Source organism: Anthonomus grandis, chromosome 10 (assembly GCF_022605725.1).
Source record: "Anthonomus grandis grandis chromosome 10, icAntGran1.3, whole genome shotgun sequence".
Lineage (NCBI taxonomy): Eukaryota > Metazoa > Arthropoda > Insecta > Coleoptera > Curculionidae > Anthonomus > Anthonomus grandis.
Window position 1 is genome coordinate 6,563,961 of NC_065555.1, and position 25,722 is coordinate 6,589,682.

General features: G+C 29.5%; 1 protein-coding gene across 5 annotated transcripts in view; it reads left to right on the top strand.

Moving 5' to 3' along the window:
• Positions 1-25,722, top strand: part of LOC126741325 (protein unc-13 homolog B) — a 353,601-nt gene that overhangs the window by 81,112 nt on the left and 246,767 nt on the right. For 4 of the 5 annotated variants that reach the window (XM_050447729.1, XM_050447724.1, XM_050447727.1 and 1 more), the window contains 7 exons: positions 975-1,174; positions 10,026-10,468; positions 10,603-10,638; positions 10,782-10,904; positions 21,020-21,215; positions 21,271-21,525; positions 21,710-21,930. In XM_050447729.1, the coding sequence (XP_050303686.1) occupies positions 975-1,174; positions 10,026-10,468; positions 10,603-10,638; positions 10,782-10,904; positions 21,020-21,215; positions 21,271-21,525; positions 21,710-21,930 (1,474 nt within the window). The remainder of the gene's footprint in view (positions 1-974; positions 1,175-10,025; positions 10,469-10,602; positions 10,639-10,781; positions 10,905-21,019; positions 21,216-21,270; positions 21,526-21,709; positions 21,931-25,722) is intronic. The other variant, XM_050447728.1, reaches the window with a different exon arrangement.

A 25,722-nucleotide genomic window follows, 5' to 3' on the forward strand; every position in this document is an offset into this window, starting at 1 on the left:
TGGGGGATTTTGGGTTTTTTTTGTTAAGTGGGGATTAAAAAGTGTTTTTTATGTTTTTTTCGAAAATCGCACTGGAAAGAAGTTATTGGCATGGTTTTAGGCCTAAGAATTTTTAAAATGATGTTTATAATAGTAAGGGAATTAAAAAAGTTTTATGAGAAAAGTCTCACTTTCCTATAGGAAATCCAGGAAAAAAATTTGAAATTAGGAACAGTGGAAAATGAAAAAAAGGCAATTTTCTGGATACCTATGAGGAATGTTGCGTTTTTTATTTGTGTAAATGAAGCTTTCTCACGCATAAAATAAAAATTATTTTGGATGTGTTATTTTGGATTTTTTATGGAAATTATCGGATATTTAAATTTCTTTGGTTGTTTAAAAAATGACTTTTATTTTAGTTATTTGGAATAATAGGAGCTATATCTAGAAAAAAAAATACTTTATTTCTCTTACACTAAAAGAAAACCTTTAAAAATTTCTAAATTTTTTTTTAATGTCAAGATTGAGAAAATTGCATTTTTTTGGAAAAACTATATCTAATTTTTTTACAAAAAATATCATCCATTGATTCTCAAATAAATATTTAGACAATTATGTTTAAAATAATAGGGGCTATTTATAGCATAAGAAATTTTAGCTTTATTTCTCATACAGTGGGATTTTCTCAAAATCTATGAGAAAACTGAGAATTTATGTATATGAATAGAAGGCCTTTTTTAAGACCAAAATTAAAATTGTTTTATAATTTACTTCCAAAAACGACGAAGAAAGAAGCTATTGCTTTTTGTCACATAGCGGGCGAAAATCGACAAAAAACTAATTTCAAATTATTAATTAAATATAAGCCTAAAACGGGAGAAATTTTTCCAACATTTCCACCCCTAATACCACCCAAATAAATCCTCCTTATATAGACTTCCTAAAGAATTCTATCAACTTTTCGAGAGCAACATTCTTCTACTATTATATTTCAGCAAACTGTTGGCCAAACTCCAAACCCCATCCAGCAAAACGCCCTTTAACAGCCTGCCAGCCACCCCCGGGCGACAACTACCCCAACCCAACGCCACCCAACACCGCAGTGCCAAAGTTTTGAGAAACAACCGATTGAAGAGAACCAGCTCTGCTGAATACGGAGAGACCGACCATTATGACAACTATTACATCAGAGCAGGTAATAAATTAATCGTCAATAGAAATAATTGTAAATTAGTCAATTGAATTATCAATTTATTGGCCTTACTGCCTGAAATAAGAGAACTGTTTTTACTTACCAAACTTTAAAGGTAAAAATTAAATATTAACTATCTTTATAAAAAAAATACCTGACCTACCAAATTAATGGTTTTACTACTTAGAACTACAGAAAAAATCAAGTATCAACACTTAGAATAAAAAATTCAATTGACTAACTAATTTAACGACTTTAGTGCCTAAACTTAGGGAAAAAATCAACCACCAATGCCTGAAACAAAAAAATCAATTTCATCAATCAAATTATTGGCTTTACTGCCTGAAATTAGAGAAAAAATTTTAACTGCCTGGAATAAGAAAAAATTACTTGACTTACTAAATTAATAATTTTAGTGCCTGAAATCAAATAAAAATAGGAGGGTCAAAGGATCAACTATCTGGAATGAAAAAAGTTAATTGACTTACCAAATTAATAACTTTACTGCCTGAAATTAGGTAAAAATTAAATATCATCTACCTGAAATAAAAAAAATACGTGACCGATCAATATAATGGTTTTATTGCGTAAAATAACGAAAAAATCAACTATCAATAGCTAGATTAAAAAATTAAATCGACTTATCAATTTATTGGCTTTAGTGCCTGGAATAATAAAACTACTTGTTACTTTACTGCTTATAATTAGCTAAAAAATAAATATTAACTACCTCTATAAAAAAAGTACTTAACTACCAAATTAATGGCTTAACTGCCTAAAATTAGGCAAAAATTAAATATCAACCTAAAAAAAAAACGCGACCTATGAAATTAATGGTTTTAATACCTGAAATTAGTGAAAAATCAACTATAAATACCTAAATTAAAAAAATTAATTGACTTATCAAATTATTGGTTTTACTGCCTGGAATTAGAGAAAAAAATCAAGTTTCAACTGCCTGGAATAAGAAAATTACTTGACTTACTTAATTAATAATTTTAGTGCCTCAAATCAAATAAAAATTAAGGATCAAGTGTCTGGAATGAAAAATGCTAATTGACTTACCAAATTAATAATTATACTGCCTGAAATTAGGTAAGAATGAAATATCATCATCCTGAAATTAAAAAAAATACAAGATGTATTAAATTAATGGTTTTATTGCCCAAAACTTGCGGAAAAAAGCATTTATCAATACCTGGAATAAAAAAAAATAATTAATTATTAATTTATTGGCTTCACTGCCTGAAATAAGACAACTATTTAAATTACCAAATTTTATTTTATTTTATTTTTATTTTACAATACAAGCCGTACAGGTAAATAAATACCCATCTACAAGGCAGGAAAGACCTTCAAATACATAAATATAACTTATGCTAACTAAGAAAAATGTATATATAACTTGTTACAAAAATCTTCTAAGCTAACTAAAACTAACTAAAAAATTGCATAAAAAGTAATAAGAGGCATAGAAAATAAGTAACAAAAACGATCAAAACCTAATGTGCTGACTATAAACCTCAATTTTTATTAACGGAAATGGCTATATTATTTACAAAAAATAGCTTAATACAAACTCAGGTTACTTGTGGCTTAGTGTTCAAGTGAGCGACATAAGGCTTCCTTTGTAATATTGAAAATGTCAAAATGAGCATCATTATTGTAAATACTACACATGGTATAAATTGGTGAAAATTTAAGTAGATTTGTTCTAGGAGTAGGGAGATGAAATTAATGATTTTACTCCCTAGAATTAAAGAAAAAATCAAGTATCAAAACCTGGAATAAAAAAATGAATTCACTTATCAATTTATTGACTTTACTACCTGGAACATTAAATATCAACTACCTTTATAAAAAAAAGTACTTGAACTACCAAATTAATGGATTTACTGCCTAAAATTAGGTAAAAATTAAATATCAACAACCCGAAAAAAATACATGACTTATGAAATTAATGGTTTTAATGCCTAAAATTAAGGAAAAATCAACTATCAATACCTAGAATAAAAAAAATGAATTGACTTATCAAATTATTGGCTTTACTGCCTGGAATTACAGAAAAAATCAAGTTTCAACTACCCGAAATTAGTAAATTACTTGCCCCATCAAAGAAATAATGTTAATGCCTAAAATTAAATAAGCATTAAAGTATCATCTATCTGCAATAAAAAAATTAATTGTCTTACTGCCTAAAGTTAAGGAAAAAAAACAATTGTTTTATCAAATCGATTTTAGTGCCTGAAACTAGTTTCAACTGCTTGGAATAAGTAAACCATTTGACTTACCAAATTAATGATTTTACTGCTTAAAATTAAGATAAAATTAAGTATCAACTATTTGGAAAGAAAAAATTAATTGACTTATTAAAGTAATACATTTATTGCCGAGAATTAAGTAAGAATTACGTACCTAGAATTGCAATACTACCTGAAATTAAAAAACAACATGACATACCAAATTAATGCTTTTCTGCCTAATATTATTGGAAGAATCAACTATAAATGCCTGGAATTAGAGAAAAAAAATCAAGTTTCAACTGCCTGGAATAAGAAAATTACTTGACTTACTAAATTAATAATTTTAGTGCCTGAAATTAAATAAGAATTAAGGATCAACAATCTAGATTGGAAAAAACAATTTACTTACCACATTAATAACTTTACTACCTGAAATTAGGTAAGAATTAAATATCATTCACCTGATATAAAAATATCACCCATTAAATTAATGGTTTTATTGCCTAAAATTAACGAAAAAATCAACTATTAATGCCTAAAATAAAAAATTAAATCGACTGTTGAATATATTGGATTTGCTGCCTGGAATAATAAAACTACTTGACTTATAGTCTGCTTTATAGCCTGGAATTAGGTTAAAATTAAATACCAACTACCTGAAAAAAAATGCATGACTTATGATATTAATGATTTTAATGCCTAAAATTAGGAAAAAAATCAAGTTTTAACTGCCTGAAATAAGAAAATTACTTGACCTACCAAAAAACATATTGTTCCTAAAATTTAATAAAAATTAAGTATCATCTATCTGGAATAAAAAAATACTTAAAACCGCTAAATTAATGGTTTTACTGCCTGGAATAAGAAAACTACTTGACCTACCAAATTAATGGTTTTATTGCTTGGAATTAAGGAAAATTTACGTATAAGCTATTTGAAATAAAAAAATCAATTGACTTATCAAATTAATACCTTTACTACCTAGAATTAAGTATCTAAAATTGCAATACTACCTGAAATTAAAAAACAACATGACCTACCAAATTAACTCTTTTCTGCCTAATATTAATGAAAGAATCAACTGTCAATGCCTGGAATAAAAAAATCAATTGACTTATCAAATTATTGGCTTTAGTGTCTGATATTATAAAAAAAAGCAAGTTTCAACTGCCTGGAATAAAAAAACTACTTGACCTACCAAATTAATAATTTTACTGCTTGAAATTAAGGAAAAATTAAGTATCAACTATTTGGAATGAAAAAATTAATTGACTTACCAAATTAATACCTTTACTGCCTAGAATTAAATATCTAAAATTACAATACTACCTGAAATTAAAAAACAACATGACCTGCCAAATTAATGCTTTTTTCCTAATAATAATGAAAGAATCAATTATCAATGCCTGGAATAAGAAAACTACTTGATCTACCAAATTAGTGGTTTTATTGCTTGGAATTGTGGAAAAATTACGTATAAACTATCTGGAATGAAAAAATCAATTGACTTAGCAAATTAATACCTATACTGCCTAGAATTAAATAAGAATTAAGTATGACCTACCTGAAATTAAAAAACAACAGGACCTACCAAATTAATGCTTTTCTGCCTAATATGAATGAAAAAATCAACTATCAATGCCTGAAACAAAAAAATCAAATGACTTATTAAATTTTTGGCTGTAGTGTCTCATATTAGAGAAAAAAATCAAGTTTCAACTGCCTGGAATAAGAAAACTACTTGACCTACCAAATTAATGGTTTTATTGCTTGGAATTATGGAAAAATTACGTATAAACTATCTGGAATAAAAAAATCAATTGACATACCAAATTAATGCTTTTCTGCCTAAAATTAGGTAAAAGTTAAATATTAACAACTTGAAAAATTTGCAATTCTATGAAATGCTATGTTCATTGTTGAACCTTTGTTAAGAAGAATTTTAAATAAGTAAATAAAAATTAAATAAATAAATGGTTTTAATGCCTAAAATTAGGGAAAAATCAACTATTAATACCTAGAATAAAAAAATCAATATACATATCAAATTATTGACTTTAGTGTCTGATATTAGAAAAATAAATCAAGTTTCAACTGCCTGGAATACGAAAACTACTTGACTTACTAAATTAATAACTTTACTATCTGAAATTAGGTAAGAATTAAATATTATTCACCTGATATAAAAAAATCACCCATTAAATTAATGGTTTTATTGCCTAAAATTAGCGAAAAAACCAACTATTAATGCCTAAAATAAAAAATTAAATCGACTGTTGAATGTATTGGATTTATTGACTGGAATAATAAAGCTACTTGACTTACTGCTTTATAGCCTAGAATTAGGTTAAAATTAAATATCAACTACCTGAAAAAAAATGCATGACTTATGATATTATTGATTTTAATGCCTAAAATTAGGAAAAAAATCAAGTTTCAACTGCCTGAAATAAGAAAATTACTTGACCTACCAAAAAACATATTGTGCCTAAAATTTAATAAAAATTAAGTATCATCTATCTGGAATAAAAAAATACTTAAAACCGCTAAATTAATGGTTTTACTGCCTGGAATTAACGAAATAACAATCTTTTATCAAGTTGACTTTAGTGCCTGAAACTAGAGAAAAAAACAAGTTTCAACTGCCTAGAATAAGAAAACTACTTGACCTACCAAATTAATGGTTTTATTGCTTGAAATTATGGAAAAATTACGTATAAACTATCTGGAATGAAAAAATCAATTGACTTAACAAATTAATACCTATACTGCCTAGAATTAAATAAGAATTAAGTATGACCTACCTGAAATTAAAAAAACAACAGGACCTACCAAATTAATGCTTTTCTGCCTAATATGAATGAAAAAATCAACTATCAATGCCTGAAACAAAAAAATCAAGTGACTTATTAAATTATTGGCTTTAGTGTCTGATATTAGAGAAAAAAGTCAAGTTTCAACTGCCTGTAATAAGAAAACTACTTGACCTACCAAATTAATGGTTTTTTTGCTTGCAATTATGGAAAAATTACGTATAAACTATCTAGAATAAAAAAATCAATTGACTTACCAAATTAATACATCTAATACCTAAAATTACAATACTACCTGAAATTAAAAAACAACATGACATACCAAATTAATGCTTTTCTACCTAATATTAATGAAAAAATCAATTATCAACTATCAATGCCTGGAATAAAAAAATCAATTGACATACCAAATTAATACCTTTACTGCTTAGAATTAAGTAAGAATTAAGTACCTAAAATTACAATATTATCTGAAATTAAAAAACAACATGACATACCAAATTAATGCTTTTCTGCCTAAAATTAGGTAAAAGTTAAATATTAACAACTTGAAAAAAATTCGCAACCTATGAAATGCTATGTTTATTGTTGAACCTTTGTAAAGAAGAATTTTAAATAAGTAAATAAAAATTAAACAAATAAATGGTTTTAATGCCTAAAATTAGGGAAAAATCAACTATTAATACCTAGAATAAAAAAATCAATATACTTATCAAATTATTGGCTTTAGTGTCTGATATTAGAAAAATAAATCAAGTTTCAACTGCCTGGAATACGAAAACTATTTGACTTACTAAATTAATAACTTTACTATCTGAAATTAAGTAAGAATTAAATATCATTCACCTGATATAAAAAAATCACCCATTAAATTAATGGTTTTATTGCCTAAAATGAGCGAAAAATCAACTATCAATGCCTAAAATAAAAAATTAAATCAACTTTTCGATGTATTGGATTCACTGCCTGAAATAATAAAACTACTTGACTTACTGCTTTACAGCCTAGAATAAGGTTAAAATAAATATCAACTACCTTTATAAAAAAGAGTACTTATCCTACCAAATTAATGGTTTTACTACCTAGAATTAAAGAAAGTATCAAAATCTAGAATGAAAAAATCAATCGAGTTACCAAATTAATGATTTTACTGCTTAAAATTAGGTAAAAATTAAATATCAACTACCTGAAAAAAAATGCATGACTTATGATATTAATGATTTTAATGCCTAAAATTAGGACAAAAATCAAGTTTCAACTGCCTGAAATTACTTGACCTACCAAAAAAAAAAATTATGCCTAAAATTTAATAAAAATTAAGTATCATCTATCTGAAATAAAAAATACTTACAACCGCTAAATTAATGGTTTTACTGCCTGGAATTAACGAAATAATAATTTTTTATCAAATTGACTTTAGTGCCTGAAACTAGAGAAAAAATCAACAGCCTGTAATAATAAAACTACTTGACCCACAAATAAATGGTTTTATTATTTGGAATTAAAAAAAAATTACTTGTCAACTGCCTAGAATAAGAAAACTACTTGACCTACCAAATTAATGGTTTTATTGCTTGAAATTATGGAAAAATTACGTATAAACTATCTGGAATGAAAAAATCAATTGACTTAACAAATTAATACCTATACTGCCTAGAATTAAATAAGAATTAAGTATGACCTACCTGAAATTAAAAAAACAACAGGACCTACCAAATTAATGCTTTTCTGCCTAATATGAATGAAAAAATCAACTATCAATGCCTGAAACAAAAAAATCAAGTGACTTATCAAATTATTGGCTTTAGTGATATTAGAGAAAAAAATCAAGTTTCAACTGCCTGGAATAAGAAAACTACTTGATCTACCAAATAATTGGTTTTATTGCTTGGAATTATGGAAAAATTACATATAAGCTATCTGGATTGAAAAAAGTCAATTGACTTACCAAATGAATAGTTTTACTACCTAGAATTAAGTATGACCTACCTGAAATTAAAAAAAAATATTGGTAGATACCAAATTAATGATTTTACTACCTAAAATTAGGAAAAAATTGAAGCGCTCGGGGCAATAAGGTACATAAGGCGCATTCAGTAAATTTTGAGAAAACCGACTTTAAAGGTGGTATGTGTTTTTCAGGCCAAAATAAAACTACACTTTCTGTTGTCAAAAATGATAGTCGGTAACTTTTACAAAGTACAAAACAAGTTTTATAAATTCTTTAGTTATAATAAGAGACACTATAATTATTAAGCACATTTTTATATATCAATAGTCTTAAAAATACTTACCGTGGCGAACAAATGTATGGAAACATTTTTAAGATATAAACAAAAAAAACTACTTTCTAATTTGGTTTTCCATGTGCGGCCAAAAATTCTCTATAAAGTGCAAATCAGGTGAACAGGAAGGCCAATCCAATACTTAAATCTCTTCAGATGGAAGCAAGTTTCTCTCCAATATGTAAAAAGGCACAATTTTGTTTGTTTATCGTTATTTTAGATTCAGATAGTCATTTAAGGTCACTATCAGTTAGACAGTAATCTCTGTTTGCTATACTCATTTGAACAAAAATGACTTTTAGACAAATTGTCTGAAAATATCCAATATATTCAGCATAGACAAGAAAATAATTTGGGTTCTGATTAAATTACCTTGAAAATGGCTTCTGACCTTTAAAGTCCAGTTAAATGATAAAGAAATCTCAATTTTCAGTAAAATGTGGCTTATGTACCTTGTTGCCTCAAGCTCCTCAATTCAACTATCAACTGTTTAAATTTAAAAAAATATTTGACCTACCAGATTAATTAACTCAAAGAAAAATAAAATAAATGTAAACAAGGGTGCGTATCAGACTATACCATTGAAAACATATAGGCAACGTACACTATTAGGCTATTCTCCATAAATATATAACATGATGCCTGGTCAGATAAGGGAAATCCAACGTATAAAGAAATTTAAAAAGGAGGTAGTAGTATGGATTTTGCAGAATTTTTAATAATTTATTAAACCTTAAACAGGAAATTTCTTATGTGGTATTAGATAAATAAAATAATTATTTTTAATTCATGTGCTTTCACGAGCACTTATAAAAGTGCTTCAAGGATATTTTATAGTGTTTATTTTTTATTCAAGTTGCCTGTAATATTTAAATAAGAATTTTACTTTGGCATGGCCTCGTCAAGTTTATATCTCGAAGAACCAAAACCTAAGTTTGAGCATGTTCCCTTATTTATAAATTATCATACACTACATAAATTAATATACGTACACTACATCTCCCCTTTTTTCAGTAACTTTTACGATAGCTAAGTAAAACTAATTTTCAATAATAGTACAGAAGCGAGCTAACACTAAATAAATTAAACAGTTTTTTTAAAAATAATTTTGTGTTTGAATACTCATCACCCCTATCGTTATTTATATTGCCATTTGCCTTAGACCTTTATCGTATGTATAATATTAGATCGTACTTCCTTTCCAGTATTATCATTTTTTAGCCTTACATCTCTTCCTCTTTTATCTATCACTGTGTGAGGTACTAGATAATATAGAGGTCTACTTTATTCTCTTTTATAAGGAAAATTTCGTCCTTTCCTTTTTTCCCTTTGATCCTTGTCTTTAATCTCCTCGTTTATTATAGAATTATCAGTGACTCTTGTCTCAGAGGTCTTGCAAGCCGAATGCCTCGACCAAAACCCAAGTTTGTTTAGGTTATTTTTAAATATCTCACTCTCCATCCCTTCACTTAATAAATTATAAAAATCAAATTAATTATTTGGTCCATTCTAGGTGCGGCAAGCGCTCAAAACTATAACGAAGACTACAATTACGCATATCGCAGCATCGAGGACAATTTACCGGAAGAAGACAATCTGCCCTTTATAAAGACACAAGTGGCGCCCCCGGTGACTGAACCGAAAACTAACGTTAGTAATACCTACTTTACAGCACAAGATAGCGGCGGTTTTTATGGCGGGAACAGTAGTTATTACGTGAAACAGTTGGAATACCATCAGAACGCCACTGTAGAGAGTAAAAATGAGGAAAGGAAGGAGGATAGCAACGGCCAATACGGTCAAGAAACTAAGACTTATAATGACTATGGGGGTGCTATAGTGGACTTAACTAGGACTAACGGTTACAAGTCTGGAGGCCAGCAGATGCAAACTAAAGCAATAATTGGTAGTACTAACGTTGCTGCTACTGGAGCCGTTACTACTGATACTGTTACGGTAAGTTTTTCCTTTTTATATACCTCTTTTCCCACACAGAAAAAACACCTTTTATTACTCTCTGTTGTCATATATCTGACTGAGATGAAGAGATAAGTTTAAAAAATTGAACCCTCCCATTTTTTTACCCCCAGAGCACAACTACCCCTGCTGATGCCGATAACAAAGAGGTAAACCATCAATCAGTATAGACTTTTCATCATATCTCATATTTTATTTTCCCGCCCTGTATATTAGGCTAAGCATAGAACCATTTTCAATTAGACCATATACACACACAAGAATTTTTCTTTAAATTTTCATGGTATTTTAGTCATGCAATCAAAACTACTTTCGCAACCAGAGGGTGGTGACCAAGCAAGAGTCCATCGATAAGTCCGGATCTCGACCCTACCTGACCCATCATCAGGACTCCGTCGATGAGTCTTACAATCAGGTGAGTGAAAACTTCATAATTAAAATTAGTCGGCGAACGTAATTAATGGGGAAATTATGCCCCGGTTGACGATTATTATGCGACCGATTCTCGGGGGTAAAATGATGGTTATAAGCCGCATCGATGCCGTCCAGGGGGTGTTTAATCTTATGCGATGCCATCCGGGCTGGATTAAATTATGTGGAAAGGTCATGCATGTGCTGTGTGTGTATTGGAATAAGAAATTTCGGTTTTGTTTTTGATACAGTGGGAGAAAATGTTTTAGCTGAAAAAAATGGTTTTCTGGAAATGTGTTGGGAATTTTACGGTTTTTTTTGACGCAGTAAAAGTGCAGTGTTTTACACTTTTTTTTTTGTTTTATGCGGCACCGGTACACTCTGAAAGTCGCAATTGTTTAAATAAATTATTTTGCTTTAGGTAGCGGTTACTTATACGGTTTGTAAAATAATTGTTGCTCTTATAGGGGTCAGATATGTTGGATTATGTTATAGAGAAGACGTGCTAAATGAGAATGTGCATTTGTGAGTAATTGTCGGTAATTACGTGTCATGTTATTGTAATTTATATTTAAATATAATTTGGCGATTGTTTAAGTTAATTGATTGTTAAATTAGATGCATATGTGTGTGTTGATTTTCTGTATAAATTTTGTTTTTATGCCAGGCAGTTGGTCACGTCAACCTTTTAGTCTACTTAATTAAGTGAAAACTGCCTGGAAAATAAAGTGGACTATTACATTCAAAAAGAATAATGAAGTTTTGGTGCCCACCCTTAAATTGTCTAAATAATTTATTTACTCCTGCTAAACTGAAAAAAGTCAAGTTTCTAATTTTTTTTTAATTTCTGGAGGTGCTATTTAGTTTTATTGTGAGTTTGTGTTTGACAAGTAATTTTTGAATTTTTTAAAAATTTTTTAGAACTTACAGAGTAGTATTTTGAAAGTATCGTCATTTCAAAAAAAATCCAATCCAAGGAAAACCAAGAAAAAATGCCGAAAAAAGCGAAGAAAAATAAGGAAAATCCTCTTCTAAGTTGCCAGTAATGTTTTGAAAATTGTCAGTTTTTTTTAAATTAATTTTCTTTACGTTATTAAATTATTTTTTTCTTTAAATACTCCATCCAAGGAAAGATAAAAAATCCAAGAAAAACCAAGGAAAATTGTTAAAAAAGCCAAGAAAAATTGGGAAAATCCTTTTTTATAAAATAATGCCAACAATGTGTTTCAAAAATTGTCAGATTTTTTTTAATTAATTGGTTTTATTCTATTAAATTTCCTTTCTTAAAAAATATTTCATTCAAGGAAAAATCAAAAATCCAAGGAAAACCCAGGAAACGTGTTGAAAAAGCCAAGAAAAATTTGGAAAATCCTTTTCTAAGTTGCCAAAAATTTTTATATTAGCAATTAATTTTATTTTTAATCTTGGAATTGTATTTACAATTTTAAACTTTTTTATCGTTACCATTTTAATGTAGGTTAGTTTTTATCACTTTTTAATGTTTAGTTTTTCTTGCCTCTCAAGGTTTTTGTATTTTTTTCTCCTTGCAGCCTTTTTGTATTTTGTAGTTTGTATATTTTATATACTTTCATGATACCAGTTTTTTGTATGTAGCTATTATGCTAAATAAACGATATTATTATTATTATTATTATTAAAATAAATAGGAAAGGAATTATTGACGTTTTTTGTTTTTTTTTTCAAAAATTCGAGGGGATTTTGTTTTGGAAAATATTTGACTTTTTTATATAAAATCTATGGATTTGAGAGAAAAATAGTTTATATAAAAATTGTTTGAAATAATAACGACTATCACTGGAACATATATTTTTAATTTTATTTTCTGTACGGTGGGAGAAAATCTAGAAAAACTTCCTATTAAGAAAGGGTAATTTTCTGAAAATACAATCGAAAATTTGGAAATTTTAATTTATGTCTTGAGAAAGATAAAATAAGAAGTGGATTAACTCGGAAATTAAAAATCTAATGCGTGAGAGGGATAGTCTGTATAAAAGAGCCATTTTACATAAAAGTGAAGACATAATGGGTAGAGTATAAATCAAGACGAAATGCTATCGTGAGTAAAATTAGGAATGAGAAGGACAATTATTGTACTGCAACGATAGATGAAAATCGAAAAAATCCAAGGGAGCTATGGAAAAATCTGAAGACCCTTCTGCCGGGTAAAACTGAAGCAATACAGAGCGAAATTCTCTGTGGAACAAAGATTGAGACTCACGTGGCAGCAATAGCACATCAATTTAATCATTTTTTTATAGATAGTATCAGTAAGAATATTCAAAATATACCTCAACAAAATATAGTTGTTAGCAATGCCCCAAGAAGTCCAACCTCAACTAATATTCTCCAGAATTTTGAACCAATATCAATGGCTAAATTGAGACAAGTCGTTAATAATCTGAAAAATGTAGGCGGGGGTGAAGATGGCATCTCGAAAGAGATTCTTTGTGATGTCTTTCATGTTGCTGGAAATAGGCTGTTGGACGTCGTAAACACCTCACTTTCACATGGCGTCTTCCCGGAGGCGTATTTCCAAACCCATCCCGTTTCAGCGCGCATCTCCGAAACCCATCCTGATTCAGTACCTTTACATAATCAGCTGGCCACGTACAATTATATTTATTTTAGTTTATTTAAAGTGAATTATATAACTCCTTAGCATACGAAAGCTTATTAAAATTCTGATTTTTTTTTGTCTTTGGGTTAATAAATTACTTAATTTAAAAAAAAAGGTACTTTTTACTTGGCAAGACGACCTTAGATAAATATTCTCTTTGGAATAAAAATTAATGCTTCTTTATAAATAAATAAAACAACAAATTTACGTATTACAAATATTTTATCAAAATTAAAATTACCTACATTAAAGGACATTTTTGACAAAAGCTTATGACTTAAACATACAGGGTGATTCAAAAGTACGCGTAAATCTTAAAAAAATAAAAATAAGATAAAATGTTCCTTAGCATGGGCATTTAAATGCTTCTAAGGGAGCTACGCCTCTTCAAATGAGGCTCTGTGAACCCGAGTTTTTTACAATATTTTTGCAACCAAACATTATTAAATGATGAAAATTGGCGCATCTTATAAACATTTGTTATTGAATAATATTTTAAAAATAAGTCTTAAAATTAAAAATTTAACGCAGAATCGTAGAATTGAGTTCCTAATTATTATTTAAGAGCAAGGTTTATTTTAAGCCCTTAGCTCCGCACAAGTATGAGATACCCCTGTAATATTTTTTCAATTTTTGGCTCAGAATTCGACTTAATAACAAACGCTTATAAAAGAAATCAAATTTCATTATTTTTTCAAAAATATTGCAAAAAATTTCATGGTGCCCCATTCAAAGGGGCGTAGATCCCTTAAGTGGACTGAACTTCATATTCATTCTCTGATAATTTAAAGACTTTGATATTCGAATTATGCTCGAACTAGTTTCATGTAGACTAAATCATTTTTAGCTATTCGACCATTTGCATTTTCTATTATTCGTAATTTGTGATATTTTTCGAACGATGTTCCGATAAAATCTATTAAAGCACAGATGTTAAAAGCTTTACATCTTTCTAGTACAATATCCTTAAAAATACGTATTGAAGCATCCACTATGTTATTGGTATTTTGCCCTCGCGTAGGTAGATGTGCACGGTAAACCAAATACCACTCCGTTCGCCTTTCCCAAAGTTTTTGAACATATGTTTTATAATTTAAATATTCTTTTGAAATACTATCATTCTCTAATTCCTTCATTGAGGTGTTTGCCTCTTCAGCAGACAAGGAGTATAAAACTTTTCTAAATAGACGGATTAAGAGTTTTCTGTCATCTTTTTTGATTTTATGAGAACTGTCCCATAGCCACCGCCACAAAGCTTGCATTACATGAAAAGTGCATAAGAGCAATTTACTGGTATTAAAACATTTTTTTAATGCGTTTCTTTCAGCGAAACTATCATCCGTCATTATAACAGTAGGTTCACCTCCGCCAAAGCCATTAGACCCAATTAATTTTTGAAGTAATAAAAATGCTTCTAAATAATTTTTTTCCGTTTGGGCTGTATGCAGGACTATTCCTAGGGGAATTCATCCAATTTTAGATGAAGCGAATAAAAATGTAACAACCGTATTTGTCTGATCACAAGAGCCACTAGAGTCTACAAACACTATATCCTTGGAAAAATCCATACTATGTGCTCGTCTCATCAATGGAGTGAGAACAGCGGCGTTTATATTATCTTCATTAAATAATATCTCAATATTTTTTTCTTTTTTTCTTTTAATAACTGAATTACGCTGGCTGAATCCCGTTTTCCAAAATTAGTTTTTCTGAAAGTTATTAACACTATCTTATTAAAAAGAACAAAGAATTATTTATATTATTTTCTGTATTTTATTTACAACGAATAATTCGCATGTTTCGCTGTATTTGGGGTGGTTCAAATTTGAGAGGTTTTTTTTGAAGGGAGATCAAAATTGGTTAAAAAAAAAACAAGTTAGTTTAACTAACCTATATAGTTTTACTAGCCAAATATTGAATTGCTGTACATTGAGTAATATACAGGGTGAAATTTTAAAATGGAAGAAATTCGATATTAAGAAACTAGTCCTTTAAAAAAAAGTTAAGAAAATACGGGTCCCTTTATTTTTGGTTTAAGACACGATACACCTAGACATGTGTAGGTGTAATATTTTTAAACTTTTATATAGTTCAAAAATCGTTAAAAATTGTTTTTTTTTTAATTTTTACCTGACAGACCAAAGTGTAAAATAAAACTATTTAATAATCTTGTGCATTTTTTTATGTAAAAAAGTTACAAGTAACTATTTTAAGCTTTATTAAAATTTTCATAAAATTATGTTATTTTTTTTTTTCATATTAAATACAATAACAATTTTTAATACTTTCAGATCAAATTATATATTATTTCTCACTTAATACTTTTCTATTAAAAAAAAATTGGGGTATTGTATGAAACCAAACAGCAGCTAGCTAGACAGTAATTGAATTAATAATAAATAACCAACTGTATGTTTTTGACAAGGTGTCATATCCAGAAAAATTATGTTAGTAATTTTAAAATGAGCTGGTCTATTAAGATTTGAAAAACCTTTAAAGTTTAGAAAAGACCTCAGTCTTAAGTCTTATTTTTAAAAAATTATGTGTCAAAGAATTTTAAAATCTATAGTATAATATGTCTAAAATCAAAATAATTGACAGTAAAAAACTAATAACGCAAAAAAAACTTTTTTTACCTCCATTCATCATACATTGTGTATATTTGCCTTAAATTTGGATTTATCTGGGAATTTGCTAGAAAGGTAATTTCCGCAGCAAAATCTTCTTCTCCAACTATACTGAGCTCATGGAATTTGTGAGCCGCTGCTGGTCCCATTCCCATGTTAAGTATTCTATAATTTTTTTTTTGTGTCATCGGTAACTTTTAAGTAGCTAGAAGCTTCGGCTACATTAATTTTATGGTTATGCCTGAAGTCAATCTAAAAGATAAGGAATTGCGGATAAATATCAAGCAAAAATAATAATATCTTTCAAATGTAAAAATTAGGTTATAATAATATACTCGTAAAAACCTAGTAAACTTACCTTTATTTCTACATTTAAGCCATCCTTAAGGTAGTAGTCATTTTTAATAGTGTCTTTGGTAATTTTTTTAACAATTAAAGTTACTGATGCAGATCACTCAAGATTTCTTTTTCGACACTTCTCCTTTACATTTTTTGCTTTATTAACGACACTAAGTTGACATTTAAATATTTTTTTGTATAAGATGCGACTCGGATGAGGAAATGTCTTCCAAACAACCCAGTTGGAATGGCTTGTTTCTGAGAACTGGCCCATAGTGGAGAAATTGTCTTTAAAAATGGTCCTTAAATTGGCCGTAAATTTCTCTCTGGATCCACCTACGTTCTCCAGTTTTACAACCACGTAACCACTATCAAACCCCAAAATTTCTTTCATTTTCAAGATATAAAATATTAATAAATAAACGACGAACAGCAATAAATACAGCGCCACGTGTTGCTTCAAGCAAATAATGAACCAAAACAATAATATTAAGTTAGTGTTTTTCCCGCGCAAAACGACATCTTCATAAACAGGTGCGACGGTGTGCTGAGTCGGGATGGGATTCGGAGATGCGCACTGAAACGGGATGGGGTATGGAGCGAATGAATTCGGCTCCGATCGGCGGCCTGGGTGCGCCGAGTCAGGATGGGGTTGGTAAATACGCTTCCCGGAGTCCTGGAAGATATCAACAGTTATTCCTGTCCCAAAGGTGCCAAATACCAAGTTGTCTAATGAGTTTCGTCCTATCAATACTGTTCCTATATATGAAAAGGTCTTAGAAGTATGTGTAAAAGAGCAATTACTGCAGTTCTGTGATAACAACCAAATTATAGTTCCTAACCAGTCTGGCTTTCGTGAACGTCATTCATGTGAATCTGTACTTCTGAATATCTGTGATAATTTTTTAAAGGCAATTGACTCAGGTAAATATGTGTTGGCTGTGTTTTTGGATTTTAAAAGGGCGTTTGAAACTGTTGATAGAGATATATTGTTGGGTAAGTTAGAGCACATAGGAATTAAGCTGAACGTTTTAAAGTGGTTAAAGTCTTATTTGTGTAATAGGTTACAACGTGTGAAGTTTAATAATGCTATGTCTGAAACTGTAAATGTCGATGTCGGTGTGCCCCAAGGTACTGTTCTGGGTCCATTATTGTTTTTATTTTACATTAATGATATGGTTAGGGTGGCTCAAAAATCAAATATTATTTTATTTGCTGATGATACTATGCTCTATATAGTTGGTCAAAATCTACAGCAAATGGTTTGCGACATGAACATAGAACTTGGCAATTTGTTTGACTGGCTTTGTAACAATAAGTTAAGCTTTAAATTTTGTATATTTGGTAGACGGTCGAAGACATCTTCTATTTAAATTGAAAGTGTAAGTGTTTGTGTGGATAGAGAGAAATTAGTTTACGAGGATCAAATTAAATATCTCGGAGTAATTTTAGACTCGAACTTAACTTTTCAGGCTCATGCGGATTATATCATGAGAAAGTTTGCTAAAAAGGTAGGGTTCATTATTAGGGTGGGACAAAACTTATCAACGAATACAAAAATAACGTTATTTAATGCTATAGCTCTTCCACATTTACAAATTTGTTCAACTCTTTTATATAATTTACCGCAATATAAAATCTCTCAATTGGAAAAAAAAAATTCAAAATAGGGCAATGAGAACAATATTGAGATGTAACCGCTATACTCCTATTAAAATAATGTTAAATGTCTTAAATATGTTGACCGTCCATCAACGAATTATGTTTAATATTAATGTATTTATATTTAAGTTGAAGAAAGGCCTTTTACCTAATTATATATGTGATAAGTTAGTGCGATTTCGTGATGTCCATAATTATAATACTAGGAATTGTACTGATTTTATTTTAGCTCATAAGTGTAACACCGTTCAAATGCTTAATTACGTGCTATATAAAGGTTTGCTCGAATTTAATAAATTGCCTAATGACTTAAAAATCTATAATAATATAAATAGTTTTAAACTTCTATCTATCTTCTATATCTATCTATCTTCTTCTATATCTATCTTCTAACTATCTTTTTTTCAAAAACTAATAGAAAATAAATTATCGACGTTTTTTTCTTTTGATTAAAAAATTCAAGGGGATTTTTTTCTTAAACATTTGATTTTTTTCATAAAAAATTGATAGGTCTGAAAAAAAATAGTTTATGTATATATTGTTTGAAATAATAAGAACTATCAGCAGAAGACATTTTTTAATTTTGTTTTCTCATACAGTGGCAGAAAATCGGGAAAAAATTTATTATCCAGAAAAGGTAATATTCAGGAAATTCAATAGAAATTTGGAAATTTTAATTTATGTGTTGAATGTATTTTATAAATCCTAATAAAAAAGTATTCTGCACTTTTTTCTCAAAAACTAACAGGAAAGGAATTATTAACGTTTTTTGGTCAAAAATTGACGGGGATTTTTTTGAAAAAACATACGATAAAATGATTTATTACCTTTTTTGTTCAGGATGAAATTCCTCACAACAAAGGTTTATTGGTTTTTTTTCGTAGAGACCTCCGATTTGCAGAAAATTATGATCAAAATCTGGTAACTTTCAAAAATCATAAATTTTGAGTCAAACGGATTTTAAAATCGTTTTCAAGTTGAATATTTAGCGTAGGGGTTCTTTAGGTATTCTCCCTGATGACCTAGAGCACAGCTAGCCCTTTTTCTCTACGGGCGTATGTGCGTCACGGTATACCTGGCTGTGGGACATTGACGTCATTTGATCAGTCTTCAGTCTACATTGAATTACATTGAATTATGTGAATTACAGTTTACGTGATATTATTCACATAGTTAGTAAAAAATAGACGAAAATTGCATTATTTGCGACAAATCGCTATCAAACGGAGCGACTGTTTGTGTCGAGCGCTGTATTAAAATCTTACGTGACGCCAGTATCGACCGAAATGATGGAAAAATTGCATTTTTGCGGAGTGTCGATTCGATCAAACTACACATGGTGTATCGTAAGGAATATACACAATAAGTAGCATTACAGCTGCAAAAAGGGAGCAAGATGCTGAACCCAGTACCTCCACTGCTAGGCCTCCTCGGCGAAGAATGCGTTCCACCGAGAGCAAGCAATTTGAATTTGATAAGAATTGTTTATATACAATGGAGTGTTCTGAAGAACATTAAAAACAAATTCCTATGAGTCGTCGGTGAAAAATCAAGCAGGCCTTCACATCGACATTTAATTGGATTACTCCTTTATGATTCCAAAAGTATGAGAAACCTCAAGATATAAGGATCTGTTCAGCAATGGAAGACATTTTTCATTACATCAAAAACCGTAATGACTGTCAGTTTACGTTATTTGACCTGAAAAAGGTATGTACAGATTTTGTTCCTGACGATGTTACTGCGAAATCACAACTCGTTGAAAAGTACGGTAAAAAATTGGCATTACCACGAAGAGTCGAAGTTCGACTATCTTGGCATCTTGAATATTACCTGCTATGAAAATTGAAAATACGATGAAAAAAAAAAAGTTTCGGAATTTTAGAGGCCGCTGCAGCCATCATTCAATCCTATAAATAGTGATTTTGAAATCGTAAGAACTATCACTGCAAGAAATTTTTTGAATTTTATTTTCTGTACAGTGGGAGAAATTCTAGAAAAACCACTTATCCAGAAACGGTCTCTTTCTGAAAATTCAATAAAAAATTTGAAATTCTAAGTTATGTATTGGATGTATTTTATTAATCCTAATAAAAAAGTATTTGGCACTTTTTTTTCAAAAACTAACTGCAAAGGAATTATTGACGTTTTTTGCTTTTTGATCAGAAATTGAAGGGGATTTTTTTGAAAAACATTTGTTTTTTTTTTATACAAAAATTGTTTGGAATAACAAAGATCATTATCGGAAGATATTTTTACAATTTTGTTGCCTATACAGTGCGAGAAAATATGGAAAAACTTCTAATCCAGAAAAGACAATTTTCTGGAATTGCATTGGAAATTTGGAGATTTCTACTTATGTACTGGGTGTATTTGTTATATTTAAGCAAAAAGTAAGTTACACTGTTTTTCCAAAAACCAATAAAAAACACACTATTGGGGTTTTTTGTTACATGGTCAAACCTTTGAGGAGCGCTTTTCTCAGTTTTAGCCAAAAATCAAAAAAATTTCAATAACCTACTTCCTGGCAATTTTTCAACTTGTAATTTTATTTTTAAAAAAGGCACCCACTGCATCAATAAAAATTTCCTAATTTCCCATACATTTTGAAAAAATTGACTTTTTTGAGAAAAAATATTCACGATTTTCTCCCAGCGCATCAAGTATAAAATCCAAATTTTTCCTCTTATAAGGAAAACTCATTTTTCCAAACAACTTTTGTCTAAACCATTTTTTCAATAAACCCGTAGATTTTCCATAAAAAAAAATAATTTCAAAAAACTTAATGCCAGAAAACCACCAGGAAAGACAATATGGAAAACGCTCTTCAACTCTAATCCACAAACTTTTTAGGTGAACGGTTACCAACCGGTCCAAAACACCCTCTACGATCCAGAAAAGGACCTTCAGGACTACCAACCGAAAGAAATCATCACCTCCAACTACAATCGAGGACCGCTAATAGAACAATTCAGCGAATACGACGAGGATCCGTACCTGGAGGCCCAGGAAAGTGTCGAGAGTTACATTGAGGAGGACATTAGTGGAGGTACCTTGAGTATTTAGTGAGTTCTAACGGAAATATAACGTTTTTTTTTTGGCAGAAATTCCTCCTAAGCCCACCATTCCACAAGACTCCTCACCACCTCAAGACATATACGGCGAAGAGGAGGTGGCCAGTTTAAGGCGTGGCTCCTCACAGATCACCGTGGTCGATCCCTACCATCCCTCCTTACAGCAAAGAACCTCTTTACCGCAGAACAGACGGTCCAGCGACCCTCCTTCCAGGAAACTTTCGGACGCCGGATATCCCGGATACGAGGATACTTACCAGAAAATCTCCGGACTGGACGGAGGCGGTAGGATCGATTTATTTTTTTATTGATTCAAGTGTTTCTTAAAGGCGACACCGCCATCTCTCGTAACTGTTTTGAAAGTCTGGATTATCGAGTCCTCTGGAATCGATAAGCTTGATTTTGTTATAATGGTGACGAGGTTCTGTGAGCAATTCGCGAATTAGTTAACAGGCATTTATTCTCATAGTTATTCAACGTCACGGGTCCCTAAGACAATCGGGAGGTATCGTGCCGGAGGTGACGGTCCAGGACGTGGATTTCCAGGATCAGATTTCGGAAGAGCGCATCCCGGAAGTACTTCCGGAAGATCCCAAGAAGGGGCAGTACGAAGCGGAAGAGGCGAAGGAAAAGGTGACGGCGCACGCGCGTTGGTTATGGGCCTTCAATAAGATCCTGTTGCAGATTCATGTGAGTACTTGATGGTTATGTTGTAAGAATGTTCTTAGAATATGATAAGAGGTGATGGATTGGGTTTCGACCATTGTTTTTTGCTATGTATTGATTTAAAGTGTCTGCTAAGGGATTAAAAAAAGAATGCATAAATTAATGGGGGATTAAAATAATGGGGGATAATCCAGGATTTTTTTTTTATTTTATAGGGAATTTATGAATTTGACAGAAACATGACTTATACAAAATTTATTAAGAATAATCAGATCTCTATAAAAAAATAAAAATTTCTATTGTATTTTCAATACAGTGGGAGAAAATTGGGAAAGCCTCTTATCCAAAAAAGTAGATTTTATCAATATCTATAAACAACTTTGTGGTTTTTATTTTTTCAATAGATATACATTTTAAAAATAAAATTAAAAGTATTTTACATATTTTTTCGAAAAACTATCGAGAAAGAAGATATGGTCATCTTCATGAATATTGACCAAATGTGAGGAAAACTGGGAAATCATTATGGATTTTTGTTTGACAAATCACACTTAATTTTTTTATAAGAGTGCTGTGAGTTTGAGAGAAAAATGGTTTTTACAAAAATTATTTGGAATAATCGGATCTCTATAAAGAAATAAGAATTTTTAAATTATTTCCCATACAGTGAGAGAAAATCGAAAAAACCTTTTTTTTTTAAAAGTCAATTTTCTTAAAATCCACAAAAATTTTTAACTTTTTTATTCTTGCAGTGGATGTAAAACTTGATAAGAAAATTAAAAGTATCAACATATTTTTTTGAAAAACGCTTGAGAAAGAAGATATGGGCATTTTTTTGATTTTTGCCCAAAGATGAGCAAAAGCTGGGACCTGATGGATTTTATTTATTAAAACAATATTTAATATCTCTATAAGAGTCTAATAGAAAAATGACTTGTACTAAAGTTGTTTAAAATAATGAGATTTGTATAAATAAATTAAAATTTTCATCTTATTTTCCATACAGTGGGAGAAAATCGAGAAAACCTCTCATCCAAAAAAGTCGATTTTATCAAAATCTATCAAGAAATTTAACGTTTTTATTCTTGTGATGGATGTAAAATCTAATAATAAAATTAAAAGTATTTTACATATTTTTTCCAAAAACGAAGAAGAAGAAGTTATTAACATTTATTTGAATTTTGGGCACAAAAAGCTCATGGTATTTTTTTAAAGCTATAGACTCCTATAAAAAATCAAATTATATTTAATTCTATGGCTTTAGTGAAAAAACGGCTTATTTTAAAGTTGCTTGGATTAATGAATTCTATATCCAAAAAAAATTTTGTTGCTTTTATTCCCCATACAGTGGGAGAAAATCCTGAAGAACCTCGTTTCAGAAAAGTTAATTTTCTCAAAAAGTATGAGAAATTTTAAAATTTTTATTTTTGCAGTAGATGCTTCCTTTAAGGCTTAAATTAAAAGTATTCTAGACATTTTTTCCAAAAACCTTTAAGAGAGAAGTTATTGGCATTTTTGTGATTTTTTACCAAAAACCCCTTCAGGATTTAAAACTTTTTTTTTAAATCACTTAATTTTTTTATAGGAATAATTTCTATAAATTTAATAAGAAAAAGGCATAAACAAAAGTTGTTGGGAATAATGAATCTTATATTAAAAATCTTATATAAAAAAACATCAATTATAATCCCCATACAGTGGGAAAAATCCTGAAAAAACTCTTTCTAAAATACTCAATTTTCTCAAAATATATAAGGAAAATTTACATTTTTATTTTTGCAATTTATGTAAAATTTAAAAGCAAAATTAAAAGTATTTTACATATTTTTTCAAAAAACGATCAAAAAAGAAGATATGGTATTTTTTTTGGATTTTTGGCCAAAAATGAAAAAAACTGGAGATTTTTTATAAAAAATCTATAGGTTTAATAAAAAAATGGCTTTTAGAAAAGTTGTTTATAATTATTAATCCCATTCTAAGAAATAAACATTTTCATTTTATTCCCCATACAGTGGGAGAAACTCTTGAAAAACAATTTTTTTTTAAAGTAAATTTTCTCAAAATATATGGAAAATTTTAATATTTTTATTTTTGCAGTAGAAGCCTCCTTTAAGGCTTAAGCCAAAAGCATTTTACACATTTTGCCTAAAAGCCTTCAAGAAAGAAGTTATTGGCATTTTTCTGATTTTTGGCCGAAAAACCGAGAAAGCTCTTCAGGATTTTATTTTTTTAATCCCATTTAATTTTTTTATAGAACATCTACATGTTTATTTAAAAAATGGCCTATATAAATGTTATTTACATTATAAAATTATTATTAAAATGTTAATTTTAGTTCCCACACAGTGGGAGAAAATCCTCAAAAACTTTTTCTCCAAAAAAGTCAATTTTCTTAGAATGTATGGGAAATTTTAAGGGTTTTATTTTTGCACTAGGTACCTGCCTTAAGACTCAAACTAAAAGTATTTTACATATTTTTACGAAAAACGCCCAGGAAGGAAGTTATTTGATTTTTGCTCGAAATCTCTTCAGGATGTTTTTTTAAAATCACATTTAATTTTTCTATAGAAATTCTATGCACTTAATAAAAAAATCACTTATACAAAAGTTGTTTAAAATAATGAACCCTAAATCCAGAACTATTTTTTCAAATTTTATTTCCTCATACAGTGGGAGAAAATTCTAAAAAACTTTTTTTTAAAAAACGCATTTTCTCAAAACCTATAGTAAATTTCAAAATATTTTTTTTGCAATAGCTGCCTCCCTTAAAGCCTCAAATAAAAGCATTTTAGAAATTTTTTCCAAAAACGCCCTATAATGAAGCTCTTGACATTTAAACCAGACAGTGGTAGAAAATCCTGATAACCATATAAAAACAAAACAAAAAAACACCCTCTAAACCACATAAAAGCCTTCTAAGAACATATGAAGAACATGTCCATCCTCCAAAATCTATTTTGGGAACATCAATATCCCGGTTAAAATTAAAAATATTTCACATTACGAGGGTTTTTAAAGGGGTTTTTACCCTTAAAGGGCACAACGGGGGAGGCTGGCGGACCGCTGGGCTTTAAAAGCCGTTAACAGCAGGACAGCGACATTGAATATTAGAAAACTATTGGCTCCTTGCTACGTTTTATGACCCTTTATTACGACAAAATGAATGTTCCTATGGGGGAGGGAGAGCCAAGGACGTATCGGTAATTAATGGTAAAAAAGGATCGTAAAGTTTTATAGAATTCCCTGTCAGAGATTGTTCTTGGGAGAGTAAAGTTCTTGTTTGGAAGAGAAAAAAGGGGTTTAATGTAGAAAGAAGAAATTATAGATTTGAATAGGAAATTGGATTGTCTTGGAAAAAGGTTTTCGGGTTTTGACCCACTGTATGGCACTTATGGCAATAACTTCTTTTGTTGGCATTTTCGGGAAAAATATATAAAGTACTTTTAATTTTAAACTTGAATAAGGCATCTTTTGCAAAAATAAAAATGTTTTATTTTTTCATGCTTTTGAGAAAATTGGCTTCTTTGGAAAAGAGATTTTTCGGGATTTTCTTCCACTGTTTCAGGAATAAGAACAAAATTTTGATTTCTGGATAGAGGATTGCAAACAAGTTTTATATTTATTATATTTTTATAAACGTCATAGTTTTTCCGTAAATTGTGATTTTTCGTGAAAACGAGATACGTTTTTGAAAAAAATAATTGTTCTAGATTTTGATTTTTGCCGGCTTTCCTATAAAAAATAGAGATTTTTGTTATAGGACTTTTTTATTTATTTTTACATGACCAGAATTAAAAAAAAAATTAAATTCCTAAT